General features: G+C 40.2%; 1 protein-coding gene across 1 annotated transcript in view; it reads left to right on the top strand.

Annotated features, from left to right (window-relative positions):
• The first annotated feature begins 1,171 nt into the window (after positions 1 to 1,171).
• Positions 1,172 to 16,335, top strand: part of MGAM (maltase-glucoamylase) — a 73,037-nt gene continuing 57,873 nt past the window's right edge. The window contains exons 1-3 of the mRNA XM_084896952.1: positions 1,172 to 1,196; positions 10,112 to 10,238; positions 11,896 to 11,987. Coding sequence (XP_084753078.1) covers positions 10,112 to 10,238; positions 11,896 to 11,987 — 219 coding nt within the window. The 5' untranslated portion in view covers positions 1,172 to 1,196. The remainder of the gene's footprint in view (positions 1,197 to 10,111; positions 10,239 to 11,895; positions 11,988 to 16,335) is intronic.

Raw genomic sequence — 16,335 nt, 5'->3', positions numbered from 1 at the left:
AGAGGTGATTTGTGACAGGAAGCGGAATAGACAATGTGTGTGGTGAGAGTGAAGTAGTGTGTGTGGAGTGGCAGAGAGAGAGCGTGCTAAAGAGCCACATAGAACAAAGTGATGGGCTAGGCCAGGCTTGCCTCCCTTGGCCTGTGGAATCAGCTCAGTGTAGGAAGCTCTGATGCATTCTGCTTGTCTATCAATGGCCCATGAATGGAAGAGACCACCTGCTCCAGCCCCAGCTAGTGCGGCTGTTTCTGGGAGTTGATGAACTGGAGAAACAATTCTTAACAGAAACTAAGCTAATGACATTGCTTGCTAGATTTTGTTTGACTTTATTTTGAGAAAGGACAAGTTGGGGCAGGACTGAAAACTGACTATGATGTGCATATGATCACATCCAATATATAGAGAAAGCGGCTGAGCTTCAGAAAATCTAAATGACTTGCCCAAGGCCTGTAGCAAGTAGAGACTTGGATAGCAAAGTTTAGGCGAGTTTCATTTCAAACTTGGGGGACTACTAAATCACCACCTGAAAATTTAACAGCAAAACCCACCCACAGCCTATTGCTGGTGAAGTCTAGAGGGATGAGTATGTTATTTCCTATACGGATTTTATTCAGTGCCAGGAGGATGAGAACACACTCTTCCTTCACGGCCCACTCACTGGTCAGAATAGGCTCCTCAAGGGAATCGAACCCGGAACCCTTCAGTCCACAGGCCAACACTCTAGTCACTGAGCCAAACCAGATAGGGAAATCCTTTGATATTAAAATAATTTTCATTTGAAGAGCCTATTATATTGTCATCCTTATGAATTTTGTGTTTTCTGTCATTACCTAGACTAACTTAATTCTATGTAGTATGTTTTGCCTTTATCATCTGTCTGCACATGGAGTCAGTCTGCCCTCTTTCAGGAGGCACATGGAGTGTCCTCCCAGCTGAATAGCATTCAGTGCCTGGAGGGAGTCAGGTGGCCACAGCCCTCAAGGATGTTCTCCCAGGGCTGGACCAGGATTACTAATTAACTAGTCAACCTGATCCAGGGAATGAAAGCTGTGCACTCATTTGCATTTGATACCCATTAACCAGCACAGTGACCAGTTACCAGGGCTGAGGTTGCTTTCTGTGGACTGTGTGCGCCTCTGTGATCATTGCCAGGTCACCCTTCAGACGGAGCAGGAGCTGCGCTGGGCAGTGACAAGGTGCGTTTGTAAACTGCTCACTGCGGCTGTACATGTGTGTGTGTATGTGTGTGTGTGTGTGTGTGTGTGTGGACTCGCGTTGATTTGCTTTAGTCAAAATGCCCTTGTTAATTTGTTAAATGATCAAAAAATACACCAAGTCTCAAAATTACACACACAGATATGCAAAACAGAATTCAGTGCACTCATCTTTTTTTCTTGTGGGTATCCGTGTCTGCGTGCATGCACCCTTGTATGAGTGTGTTTCTCTGGACCCAGGCTGAGTCTACAAGCTCTGTTTTAACTAAACTTCAGTGAGATCTCCCATTCCACCAAAGACATAGCATTGATAACCCAATGAGTAATGTGGTGTGTCAGCAGTTCATTCTCCTTGTCCTTGCAGATAATTTAAAACAGGCCTGTGGTCATACCTGAAGTATACCAGCTGCTTACAAATCCATTTCTAAATCCCCCAGGTGTGATGGAGAAAAATGTTACAGGAGTTTTGTTTCCTTCCCTTTCCATAGCCTTCTAACTAAATGGTTGTCTTTGGAAGGACTTAGGTATCTTTCTATTCTACGTCCTCTTAATTGAAACCTTAGTTATTTATGAATATATAGATTTTCTGCATTTGTATCACATTGTGCAAGTTGGTTGTGGATTCAGATTGCTTGTTGAAGCCTGGTTCTGAGGTCTGGACCTAGTCGTTCTAGCCTCTGTTAGGTTCACTTAACTTATTTATAAAGCAGGAAAATTGCAGTCCTGGCTTGTAAGGTGGTTATGAAGACAAAGGGAAATAATGCATGTAAGTGCTTCGCATAGTACCACACACATTCTAAGTACGTGGCTAATGATTCAGACATTTATCTAATAATAGGGTAATGTGCAAATTGGTTCATCACAGTAACGACCCATCAGCAGGGTGCATGTGCAGCAGGTGCAGGTGGGCAGGGACTTGCAGTGTCAGGGATAGGGGTGGGGACTTGCAGCATTGGGGACCCGATGGTGGCTGCCGCTTGCCCAGGGCCGACCTGTGACTCAGGCAAGCCACAGATGGCCGCTGACACTTTCCCAGGGCTGGCCCTGGTCAGGGACTTGCAGCATCAGGGACAGGATGGCAACTGCCACTTTCCCAGGGCTGGCCCCAGGCTTAGGCAAGCTGCTGATGGCTGCTGCCTCTGTGAGGGCCCGAGGCTCAGGCAATGATGGCCAGATGAGGCACAGGCAAGTCAAAGTGGCTGTGAATACTGAGCTCAGGCAGCTTCGTGGCTGTCAGTGGCAACAGCAGAGACATGATGGGGGAGTCACCTTCCCCTGATCACCAGGTTGCCTCCTAAAGAGGGAGGCCAGAGGCAACAGCATGAGAGGGTGATGGGGGTGGTGCCTTTCCTTGATCAGCTGGTCACCCCCGGCAGAGGGAGGCCTAAGCAGGCCTAAGCCATCTGTAGGACATCCACTGAGGGCTTCTGGACTGTGAGAAGGGGCTGGCTGGGCTGAGAGAACCCCCAACCCTGACAGTGCACAAATTTTGTGCACTGGACCACTAGTTATTTGATAAAACCACATCTCACAAAAACTTTATCTTGTGTACAGTGGGGACATTATAGCATAGAACAATGAGTAATAGTTAAGAGTCTGGCTGTGGAGTCACAGAGTAGGTATTCAAGTTGTGGCTTTGTTCCTTATCAACTATGTTCCTTATCATCAGAGAAGTGATCTGACCTTCCTGAAGCTTAATTCCCTCTCCTTTGAAAGCAGGGCTAGTGGCCGTAACTGGCTTGGGAATGTTATGAGGATTGCATGCAACAAATTCTGAAATTTCTTCTCACAGCCACACAAACATCATTAGTTGTGATTATCATTATCATTAATTCGCACAATTTGTATTTGTCATATGAATACCAGTAGATATTCACAGATTAATGACGATTAAGGCTTGCTATTTAAATGACTTCCTATTCTATTTGCATTTTGCCATTTTTCTTGATCTTGTAATTTGGGAAGGAAGGTCAATCAGAAGATGCTGCTGAGGGCTTTTTTCTTTTTTTTCCTTTGGCTAAGAAAATGTTTCTCTCTTATAGCTAGAAATAATGATGATTGCACCATAGAGCAGGTAACCACATTTGAATATATGATACAAAAGGACTTTTAATAAGAGGCAAACAGGTACTTTTAAATGCAATTGATATATTATTCAAAAGTCATATAGACCCAACTATGTTAATTATCTATTACTGAGTAACAAATTATCCCCAAATTTAACAACTTAAAGCAATAAACGTTTATTATCTCACAGTTTCTATGGCTTAAGAATATAGCTTAGGTAGGTGGTTCTGGGTCCAGGTCTCCTATGAGGTTGCAGCCAGGATGTTGCCTGGGCTACAGCCATGGAAGGCTTCACTGGGACTGGCAGATCCTCTTCTGAGAGGCCTCACTCATGTGGCTATTGGCTAATGGCCTCCCTTTCTTGCTGGCTGTTGGACTGTTCCACAGGCCCTTGTGTGTTATTATGACATGGCAGCTGGTTTCTCCAAGAAATAACCCAAAAAGGAGCAAGGAAGTGATCCAAGAGAAAGAAGGAGGAGGGAACTGCAATGCCTTTTCTAACGGAGTCTCGGGAGTCCCACTCCATCCTTCCACCATGCTCTGTTTGTTGGAAGTGAGCTGTGAAGTCCAGCCCACTCTCAGTGAGTGGGGAGGGGTGCTTGGCTCCCCCTCTTGAAAAGAGGAGAATCAAAGAATTTGTGGACTTTTTTATTTTAAAATCACCACATCGCGATTTTGGGTATTTTTAAATTGTGTTTTATTGCACATTTTACTCTGTTTTCACTCTATAAATATTTATACTATTTTTAATATTTTGCTATTACATGTATTATATGTCTTGCTACAATAAAAACCTTTATCTGTACATACATTGCTTCCCACATGTGTATATATGTTAATTTGCTAAATTTCTATAAATGGAATTCCAAACTGTGGGTGGAAATAATTTTAACAGTTTCTGCCAAATCTTCATTGAGCATATGGTGTTTATCATTTGGCTAGCATTGTGTGGGTGCCTTTTCTTGAGAGTGTCTAACACAGTGTGTTAACAAACACAGGAAAAAAATTTAAATAAACATTTATCTCACAGCTATTAGCAACCACCAAAGAAAAAAGAGAACACTTTGATGAGCATTCTGATACTTCTTCTTTTTTTGTGAACATCAGATCACTCTTTACTTCATAACTTAATTTAATTATATCAGACACGTATATTAAAATTCCATTGATCTTTTTGGAATTTTACATGCAATGTTAATATTGTGGGATATTTTATAAGAAGGTGAGGTACTGAAGACAGGGCAGTAAGACAAATTAGACAGAATTGGGTAGTTGATTTTAGGAAAAACAAGGCAATCCTTGTTGTTGAGAAGGGTCCAGCTCCATTTCCCTTATGGTAAGAGGGCATTCCATTGACAAACAGCAATTTTTCATCCAGAAACAAATCCACTTGTCATTGGCTCCTTGGGCAAAGGACTGAGCAAGGGTGAGAAGAATGTGGAGGTTGTGTGAGCACAAACACATCAATGAGATGGAGAATGAAGCTGTGAGAATATATCAAACAAGGTTGAGCTGCGGACTTAAGATTCTCAAGTTGGGGAGCTTTGAATTAAAACCTGAGAAAAGAAGAGAGAAGATGTGTTTTCTTGTTAGTTTGTTTTAATATATTTTTATTGATTTCAGAGAGGAAAAAGAGGCAGAGAGAGATAGAAACATCAATGATGAGAAAGAATCATTGATTGGTTGCCTCCTGCACTCCCCCTACTAAGGACCAAGCTCACAAGCCAGGCAGAATCGAACCCTTGACCAGAATTGAACCTGTGACCCTTCTGTTCACAGGCTGATGCTCTTTCCATTGAGTCCAACTGGCTAGGATAGATGTGGGTTGAGTTTTTGTGGGGTTTTTTTTGCTTGTTTGTTTTGTTTTGTTTTTTAGTAAAGATGGTGTGATTTTGCAGACAGGCTGGGAGAGGGTCAGTGGGGGGGTTGGTGGAGAAAGTGGACCTTGAATGGGCAAGACTGCTCAAGGCTCCTCCTATTTCTTCCTAGCTTTTCATTCTGTGTCTCAGATAACGTGTGACACTTGCAGTCATAAACCACTTAAGCAGATAGGAGTCCTCCCACGGGAACAGGTTCATGATGACAGCAGCCAGCAATATGCATTTGCCCTTTAAAAGTGCCGAGTCAGGTTCAGTGCCACACTCACTGAATGTGAGGTTCACGTGTTTCTTAGGAACATGCTGTTTCTTATCCAGCATCCACTATCTTCTCTATGGTACATAATAATATAATGGCACACAATACTTTATTATTTAAGTGGTTTATTTGATTTTCACAATAAAGTGACAATATGCATTAGTAACGGTAGATATTATTAATTCTCCTTTCATGAAAAAGAGAAAGCTGAAACTCTAGAGTAGTAAGTACATTCTTTTGGCCATTGCAGCAAGAAATAGGAGGGCTCAGGTCTTCTCATGCTGTACTTCACATGTTCGATGTTTTGAGAAGGAGAACATGGGAATATGATGAAGGAAAATAGTAATGAAGTGTTTGGCACAGGACTGTTTTGTGAGTTGGAGGGGTTAAAAAGCAAGCAATTTGTGTGATCCACTCATACCAGCTTTTAATATGAATTCTATAGATCTTCCAGTTCAACCTCTTTCATTTGCAAATGAGGAAACTGAGGACCAGAAACCTTAAATAAATTTCTCAAGGTCATCTGGCAGAAGGAGGAATAAAATTCAGGTCTTCTAGTTCTCAAGGAAGAGTACTCTTTCTAACTTACATCACTTTTATTGGGTAGAAGGAAATAACAGTATTGGACTTTAAGCTTACTTAAGGCAGGCATCATCATTTTATTTTCTAAAATACTTTCATGGATACTACAAGCAGGAAGTATGTAGGTAATTTGTAAATGTTTAATTGGTAAATAAAATACTAGTCAATAAGTATTGAGATACTGATAGTAGGTAGTTAGGAAGAAAATTTAGAGAAATAAGCAGGTATAACTTTTATACCATGGGAACTCACAATTTGAAATAGAAGTGAGTAAGATGTTGTAAATTAAGGAAGTAAATACACCAATGGGGAAAAAGCCTTCGGAAAATTTATTCTCGGTCACCACTGAGCCAGGCGTAGAGTAGTGAAGGTTTTAGTAGGGGTGCTTTGATGGGGTTGAAAACTTTCACAAAGGGACAATCATTCACCAACTACTCTCTCCAAATATGTTATTTTATTTTTCCTTATTATTGCCTCCTACTTCATATTCATCTCTTCTTTCATTGTCCTCAATTTACACTGGCCACTTCCCCCATAGGCTAATATCATACAATATTATCAAATGACTTGATGAACTCAAAATTCCCAAAGTGATTCTCAGATAGGAGTGGAGGGGAGTTAAATATTAAAGTCCTCTTCAGAACTTTTAAAACCTCTAGAGGAGAGTCCAAGATGGTAGAGTGATCATAGGATTTTACCTTTTTTCTTTTCCAAATTGACATTCTTATAAAGATGTAGCAAAAGAAATGTGTCTGGGGAAAAAAAATGGAAAAAGAAAAGCAGACAGGGCCATTGTGCTGGGTATATAAGAACAGAGACTGTCTGAGCTCCTCATCAGCTCGGGGAAGTGGGTCTTTACTGGAGCCAGGCACAATTCTGCCCAGAGAGGCTACTCCTGCCTACAGACTCCACTCCATCCAGAGACCACTCCATCCAGAGAGTCCACTCCTGTCTAGAGAGACCACTCATGAGCTCAGAGCAGGAGAGCTCGGGGAGTGGGTGAGGAAGGGGCCAATGTTCAGCTGTGCCTGGGCTTATGAAGGGGCTGTGGAGTGTTGTTTTCTAGAAAGTATATTTATTAGTGTATATTTTAGCTATAAAGAGATGGTTTTCAACTGCTTCTTATATGTTACAACTCGCGTAAAGGTTCACACTGATATGAATAACAGTTGCAAAGGTCCTATGGAGAGGGAGGTGGCTGTATATTCTGAAGGAAACCTCCCCGGAGATACCAATGGACCTCTTCTGGGTACTTCAAAATGATTGCTTGAAAGGAAACTCGACTTGGATCCTTTTGTAAGATAAACCCTCTAACGTACATTATTTTTTAAGTCCAAATGTTACTGTTTTTTTTTTTTTTTTTCATTTTTGCTTGTACTCTCATGGTTACTGGTGAGGGTCCTGGGATGAAGGCACAGTTTCTCATTTTATCCTTCCCTTACCTCTTGGGAAAGAGGAGTGAGATCTCAGCAGTGCATATAGGACACAAACGTGTTTGTGGAGGTGTTTCCACTCAGTCTTGCTCCCAAATCAGCAAATACTCATTTGGAGCATGAGCCAGGAGGTATTCTGTGAGGCATTGTAGAGTTCTTCCTAATACTTTTCACACTGTGAACACAACAGAAATGATGATGGCATCACTAGGCTAATTGAAAGTGGTCTGGGTTTCTAGAAGAGGCAACTCTCAGCTGGAGAAGGCACTGTGCTTTCTGCCTGGGTTCTACTGCCCAGCTGCTCACAGAGCACAGGACTCAATACCTCAGGCTCTCAGGCTAAGAGGGGTAATTCAGAGAGGGTAGGACATGCTTACTCACTGCCTTTAGTAGCTCAAAAGTTAGTTATGAATATAGATGCAGATAGCATGCCTGGGAGAAAGAGAAGGAGGGAGGCTTATTAATTAGAAGTCCTGGAGGAGATATTGTTTGACCTGAAGGAACAAAATTCTGGTAAGTGGAGATAGTGGGTGTGGGGGAGGGGTGTGTTCTGATGTGGTCATGGAAAGAAGCATGCCTTTGGAGCATAGACTGGGAGTTAACTTCAGTTCCACTATTTCTCTGTGATTACTGACAAGTTTTGTAGTTTTCTGACCTCTGTTTTCTCTTATAAAATGAAGATGAATAATGCCTGAATTTCAGGGTTGTAATGATGACTAGTAATGCTGGGAAAATACCTGGACACAGAAGCCAAAAAATTTAGCTATGATGATTATTAAGAATTAGACTGTAGAAAACACCATTTGGTATAACAAGTAATGAAGACATTACACATTTGTCAGGCTTCAAGACCAACAACTCCATTCACATAGATTGTTGTTCTACTTCTCTCTTCTCTCCACTCCTTTTCCTTCAAACGCTTCTTTATGTTTGATTCTATAGACAACTTAAGGGGATACAAGAAACTGTCAGGTCAATGAGACTCATTTTAGAAATCATTCCATTACACCACCCAACTTGACAATAGATTTATATACTTCTTCTATGTATAAGATCTTCTATGGCACTAAGAGAACTTTCTCCTTCCATTCTGATTGAGACTTGCTGTTGGCTTCACTTCCTAATGAGTGGCACGTTTCTACACTATAATATGGCTTTCTATGATTTCTCATGCTTTTGGAGAAGTGTTATGTTCATAGATATTCATTCTCACATAAAACAAGAAAGACAGAAGATCCTTAAGGTGGGAGACAGGGCCACTAATCGTCCCACGAGGTCATTAAAGCACCTCAGTCCTTTTAGGTGCACAATGGAAAACTTGAGCTTGGCTATTCTTATATCTCAGTATCTTTGAGAATATAGATGCAGTCAATGTAGGGTATTGCTATCCTAGGTAAACAGGTTATCCTGAGGTTCTTAGATCTTGGGTAAGCTAATGGCAGGGGATGTCAAGTTTTCCCTTTCAAAGATAGTAAACTTTAAAAGTGACCAAATGATATGTTTTAATTATTGTTTGAGAGAAAATATGGAATGTTGACCTGCAAAGGAAAAGCTTTGTAAAACATGACAGTAGTAGGGTCAGAGAAAGGAGGGCTAAAGGCAGTGACATTAGGGAAAACCATGGGAAGGACAGATATGAGTGAGAGGCTTGCTATTATAATACTTGCTACTGATACAGGTCAGGGCCACAACTCAGTCTAGAATCAGAACTGTCCCTAAGAAAGGACAATGTCCTAAGATGAAGGTGCTGAAGGAAATTTCTGGAAAGGACTGCATGTGAGGCATAATTCTCATAAATAAAGAATGATAGAATTACAGCACTACTATTTCACAACTCCTAATGATATAATGGATCTAAGGAATGCTCACCAATGGCTGATAACATAAAGAAAGGAGAATCTGATAGATTTTATGTCTCCTTCTGGAAGATTCTATGCCTCCTATGCATCATTCTTGCTAAAAAACCAAACCAAATATGATCAAAATTCTAGATCTAATAATTTATAAAGAAACATCTTAGCATTCATGGGGGTAGAGTTGATAAAATCCAAATTGTAGGAAAATCTACAAACCAAACACTATTAATTACAAAACACTTAAATGTAAATGAATTATAATATATAAACCTTACTTGCATCCTATGAGAATACAACAAACAAACTATAAAAAATTATTAGCCTAGCTAATGTGGCTTCAGTGGTTGAGAGTTGATCTATGAACCATTGATGTTTCTATCTTTCTCCCTCTTCCTCTCTCTGAAATCAATTAAAAAATTTAAAAAAATCAGACAATGATGGAAATGTCAACATTGACTAGATAGTTCATGATTACGGGATTATTTTAAAAATAATTTAGGTATGATATAATTTTTCTCATCTTCTGTGAAATTTCTTATTCAAGAAATAGACTTCAACATTTTCAGATGAAAAGTAATGAAATCTGAGATTTGCCTAAAAATAATGCAAGGTTAGGGAGAGAAGTAAGCTGGAATGAAGATGAGATTGGCCATGAGTTGATAATTTTTTGTTCTATGTAATGAGTACACGGGATTTGTTGTCCATCTACTTAAGAATACATTTGGGCTTTTTCATTAAAGAAAACTGACTAGCTATATCTATTAAATAAATATGGGAAATTTAAAATCCTTTTCAAATCTGAAATTGTTTTTTCCTTTTACAGATGGCAAGAACGAAGCTGAAAGATTTTACTTCGCTGGAGCTTATGCTCAGTGCTCTCCTGCTTATTGTGTTTATCATCACTATTCCAATCTTTGTGCTTTCTGCCCAAGAGTCTATGAAATCCACAGGTAAGAAGGAACTCGGGTGTGATTCCTACATGTGTTGCTCTTAACAGAGCAAAATCCTCATAAGTGGCAGGGAAGAATGCTTTGTGTTCTTTGCTGTGAGTGTGTGTGTGTGTATGAATATGTGTGAATGTGAGTGTGTGTGAATGTGTGTGAGTGTGTGTGTCTATGAATGTGTGTGAGTGTGAGTGTGTGTTGGGAAGCACCTAAGCAAACTGTGGCAGTTCAGTAGGGATTCACTGTTGGCCTAAGTTCTGGCACTTTCATTTCCCAATTAGCACAGTGCAAGATTCTACAACTGACATGAACTATATTTTCCAAATTTCATTGACTTATTTTAGGCCTGTTATTAGTAATAATGAATAATATCCTTATAGGGAAGGCAGTCAAAGAAGAAGTTAAAGTATTTCAGGCCAAAGCCTGGTTCCTTAAAAAAAATAAAATAAAAAAAAATAACAACTACAAGTGTTATTTTATTAAAAGTTTATTGTAAAGTACATGATTTTCTAACCACTTTGCTGTACACCTGAAACTAATATAGAATAATATTAAATGTAGACTATAATTGAAAAAATAAATTTAAAAGTATATTTAATTGTATTATTCTAAAAGAGAGGATGGATTGTGTTGTTATTTATGATTTCTTACCCTTCAGTCCATGAAAGGTCAGTCAGTCTGTGGCCCTTGATCTCATTCCCAGTCCTGGCAATTTCTGCTTTCATGGGGAGCTTGATGGAATAACCTCAAAATTTGTTCACTCCTTAAAATTCTGTGATTGAAGATAGAACTCAAAGTGATATGCAGAAACTGGAACAAATACAAAATTCTTTTAATCCAGCACTTTTGAATTGGAATAATGAAAACTAATTGAAAGCCTCATTGTTTTAACTTAATGTCATTATTAATTTATTGCAGTGTCTTAGAGAAATCTCACTTCCTCATACTAGAATGCATTAAATGTGCCTTTTTACATTTTACTAATTTTAAAAATCTGAATCAAAATCCTTGGGCAGATTCTAGCTGCCAGTTTCTAGATCAGTGGGCTCCCTGTAGGAGACTTTATGTTTATATAGGATGCCACTATCCTGATCTTGGGACTTGGCACCAGAAGGAACTGCCTGTTGGCTGAGCAAACAGAATTGAGGGCCAATAAATGAGGCTCGTGGCCCTCGGGCCAGAAGTTTGACATGCTTGCTCTACTGTGGGACAGGCAGTCTTCTGTCACATCTACTTCATTCTGTCACTGTAGCACAAAAACAGATATCGGCAATACATAAAAATGCTGGTGTGACTGTGTTCCAGCAATACTTTATTCAATAATCGGGCTGTGGACACACAGGCCATAGTTCATTGACCCCTGGACTAGAAGAGGAAGACTTAGTTTCTGATCAAATGCTTGAGTCAGATTCCTTGTTCTTAATGCACTGTCTCATAGGGGAGGGCCTCGGTGGTAGAAGGTGATGCAGGTGTGCATGGAGGTGGATGCAATCAGTGGGAACAAAGTGAGGCTTTATGAAGTGAATGCATTTCAAGGACATCAGAGAAAAACCTGATCAGTAGTAGAGTTCATATAACGGGAGGGGTTGTGAACTTTGGGGATATCAAATGTCTGTGATACCAAGTCTGTCTAATGGTAATTTTTTATTTGCTTTTGGGATAGTCTCAGATTCTGGAACGAGTACCCCCCCTGAGTGCCCCATGGTCAATGAATCGGAGCGGATAAACTGTATCCCGGACCAGTCGCCCACAAAGGTTTGAGTTCTGGGTCTTGTTTTCATTGAGTTTATGCTGTTAGAGAGCTTCTTTGTTTGTTTTCATAGTTTTTGTTTTCTCTTCATCATTCCCAGAGAGTTTTCAATGCAGCTCTTGGTGGCTCAGGCAAATTAAGACTCTGTCCTTGTTTGTATGATAGAACGGCTTTGGGAGAGGACGTGCTGGAAGATGCTTTTGGGTTGACAGATTCAGCAAATAAAAGTGCAGGCTTCCCACTTAAATCTGAATTTCAGATAAACAATGAATAGTATTTTAGTGTAAGTATGTCCCAGGCAAGACTTGGAACTTATACCGTAATGGTTTTGTTTCTTAGCTGGCAACACTACTTGGTTACTGGTTTTCTCTGACTCTGTTACTGCCTCTATTCTTGACCTTTCTCTATCAGTCTCCCTCCTTTCAAAATTTCAAAAGGTTATCTAGGATCTACAATAAAGTCATACACGTACATAAAACATTTAAAATAAGGACAAAGTATTAAGGGCCATACTTTGAAAGAAGAGGTAATAAGTACCAGATTAAGATAGTGTAGGCATCTGGATGTTTGCTTTAGGGCAGGGTTTCTTGATCAGGAGCTGAAGTCCAGCTGAATATAATGATTATAAAATACACCGAGTGACCAGATTATTATGATCTCTGAACACATAATAATCTGGCCACTCAGTGTGTGTGTGTGTGTGTGTGTGTGTGTGTGTGTGTGTGTGTATTAGAGGCCAGGTGCAAAATGCAGCCTTTGAGTGAAGTCCACTGAAATGGCAGAGCTGTGTCAGACACAAAGGACACTCACTACAGGTGATGTGTGGGCACATGGTATACTCTGTGACCATCCTGTTGCCAGTGGGCTGGGGCAGTCTATGCTGTGTTTGAGAGTTTATGTTTTGGCTTATCTAAAATAATGATTCTAACAGCAAAAGACATTTTCTATTTTTTCCCTATCACACTTCTGGAGGCTAGATGTCCAAAATTGAGGCATGGGTAGGGTTGGTTCCTTTAGAGGGCTCTGAGAAAGAATATGTTCCTTGATTCTCTCTTAGCTGCTGGTGATGACTGTCAGTTCTTGACATCTTGTCTCTCTTTCTCTCTCTCTCTCTCTCTCTCTCTCTCTCTCTCTCTCTCTCTCTCTCCATACATCCACATTTCCCATTTTAATAGGAGTCCACTCTATTCCTGTATGATATCATATTAACTAATTACATCTGCAACAACCCTATTTGCAAACAAGACCACATTCTGAGGTAATGAGTATTAGGACTTCAACTTATCTTTTCTGGGGATAGAATTCAGCCCATAATGTGGACAAAGTCACAGAGATGGGAACTATGGAAACTTACAATTTGAGCCTTTGGTATTGACTGAAATGGCATATATGCTGAGTCAGAGAGAACTAAGGCAGCAAAGAGAGAACAGATTAGAGATAAGACATGGGATTAGGTGGGCTGGGTCTCTGAGAAAACTGAAAGTTAAGGTGGATAAGGCAAACAGAGCCAGATAAAGAAAATGACTATGCACTGCAGATTGGAGCAGAATGATGGGACAAAATGAGTCAGGAAGCCCAGAGGCTGTGTAGAAGGCAAGAGAGATCCAATCTGATAGATAGCTAATAATCAGGAAATCCCCAGGACAGGATAAAGCAGCGCCTAGACCAGCTGTTAGGTCACAGAAGGGCAGCAAGCCTGCTATGGTAGGTGACATTCTGGTAAGACCAGTTTACTTTATCAAGACTATTATGGTGTTCACTCCTCTTCCTTCATCTGGCATCTTACCCTGACCTTGGATTAGTGTAGAGGCTTAGAGTTAGGAGGAAATGAGGCTGAATAGAAAGATGGATTTAGAATTGGAAGACCTTTGGAGTCAAGTGTCAGAGGTTGGCTTTTCATACACAGCAGCTCGGAGCAGCCATTAGAGACTGAATGAAATCATGTAATGAGAAACAGGAAAGACAAAAAGGCTTTAGAAACAAAGGAAAAAGAAGATACAAAATAGAAAGGAAAACAAAGACAGAACCACTTCAGTATGGGGCCAGATGCCACAAAGTTTAGTATTTGGGGTTATAGCTATGTTCACTTAAACATATATATGTAAAATACCAATATGCAAAGTGTCCCTTCGGGAGTTTGACCAGGAGAGTGGAAATTCAATCACTAGCTATGATGTGCACTGATCACCAGGGGGTGGCACAGAACATGGTGGGTGGCCAGTGGTGGCTGCAGGGTGCTAAGGGAGTGGGGAAAGGAGGAGGCAGGAAGGCGGGAGGTGGGAGGAACCTGATTGGCCCTGATTGCCAGCCAGACCTAGTGATTCTACCTATGCACGAATTTTGTACAACAGGCCTCTAGTATAACCACCAGGCCTCTTTTCATAGATTCTATTAGAGGATATAGGCTAAGTAAGTAAATAACTGGGAAGTGAAATAAAACTTCATACAATCTGGGGGAAAAAATACTCCTGAGATCAGAAAACAGAAGAGATTATTATCAAGGAGAAAGTGAAAGCATGTAATTAGAGATACATAGGATTTTGACAGAGATGGGAGGAATGGAAAGTGATTTCAAGATACAAGAGATGATGTAAATTAAGTGACAGAAGAGGAAATTGTGGGACACATATATGACAGTGAATGGTCCCATGTGGCCAAGATATAGGGTGGGTGCCAGAGAGGAGATAATGTTTAAGACTGAAAGGTAGATTGGAGCTTAATGATAGAGGTCCTTTATTTTTATTTTTTTGTTAATCCTGACTTAAGGATATTTTTTCCCCATTGATTTTTTTTTTTTTTTTTTGAGAGAGAGAGAGAGAGAGAGGAAGGGGTAGAGAGAGAATAGAGGTCCTTTAACATGCTGCTTTGTCAGTAGGGATGGGAAGTTGTGGTCCAGACATGTCATACCTAAACAGGATGTTTGACACACTAGGCTTGCAGCAAGTTGATCCATGCCCATTTACTTGCATTTGTCATTGTGTGTTAGGAAACGGGTTGCTCGGAAGCCCACCTAGAGGACCAATTTATCCTAAGTCTGTTCCCTCTCCCTCCATACCCCATCATGTTCCTGGCTATTGGTAAACTTCAGATGTCATTACTGTTTCAGTAATATTTCTTTAGTGTTTTATTATAGGAGCTTTTAATAAATGCAGTGAGGTATTGAACTCCTCACCAAATCTGCTCTCCCTTCTCAACTATGAGATTTCGGTTAGTAATTCCATTGTGCTTTTAGTCTCTGGGGAAGAAACAGCTGAACTTTTGCCTGGCTCTCTCCTTTATCCCTTTGACCAGTGTTACATGTATTTTAGTTAGTTTAACAATGTTGTCCAGAGCAAGCACTTGATTCCCATTCTCACGGCGATCACACTAGGCCATTGCGACTGTATGCTTGGATTGTTCCAGTAACTCTCAGCATCTCTTCTGAATCCAGTTTATCCCCATTTATTCCATTATATGCCTGACTGAAACTGCTGTCTTGAATGTCTTGCTTTTATTATATTTCTACCTAATTTGAGCACCTATTGTCTATTGGGTCACATCCAAACACTTCATTGTGTTGTCTGAGACAGATGCTAGGAGACTGGGCCTGAGTGAGTCACCAGCTTTAGCCATCAGTCCACAGAAACATAATTTATGAACACCATACCTTGAAGCAAGATGGATGATTGAAAAAGAACTAAAGTATGGGTAGCTTAAACCTGAATAGGAGAAGAAATTCTCAGCTCAATTGTAGCTGCTGATAGTGCCTAAGTCTTTACATGAGAGTCATTTTTAGGGGAACACTCTTTCTTCAGAGGATACCATTCACTACTTTTCTCAGTTTCCTTTGCATTTCTCTCTCTCTCTCTCTCTCTCTCTCTCTCTCTCTCTCTCTCTCTCTCTCTCTCTCTCTCTTCCCCACCCTTCTCTCTCCCTCTCTCTCTGCTCTCTCACCCTCTCTCTCCTAAACTGAGGTATAACTGACAGAACATTAAATTAGGTTCAGGTGTACAAAATGATGATTTAAATATTTGTATATATGGCAAAATGGTCACTACACTAAGTCTAGTTAACATCTGCCACCATACATAGTTACAAAATTTGTTTTTTACTGTGATGAGTACTTTTAAGATCTACTTTCAAATATGGAATGCATAATTTTATAACTATAGTGACTATGCTATATATTATATCCCCAATGACTTTTTCTTTTATAACTTGAAATTTGTACCTTTTAAACCACTACATGATCTTCCTTTTCTATATGACATCTAAATGTTATAACTATCTTGTCTATCCACACTCAATTTTTTGATGATTTCATGTCTATAAATAGTAACCCCTAGGTGCCTACATATCAGAGGAATGCCTCTA

This window comes from Pipistrellus hanaki, assembly GCF_964339955.1.
Source record: "Pipistrellus hanaki genome assembly, chromosome: 10".
NCBI lineage: Eukaryota > Metazoa > Chordata > Mammalia > Chiroptera > Vespertilionidae > Pipistrellus > Pipistrellus hanaki.
Note: the sequence above shows the minus strand (reverse complement) of the source record. Positions and strands in the feature narration are given on the sequence as shown.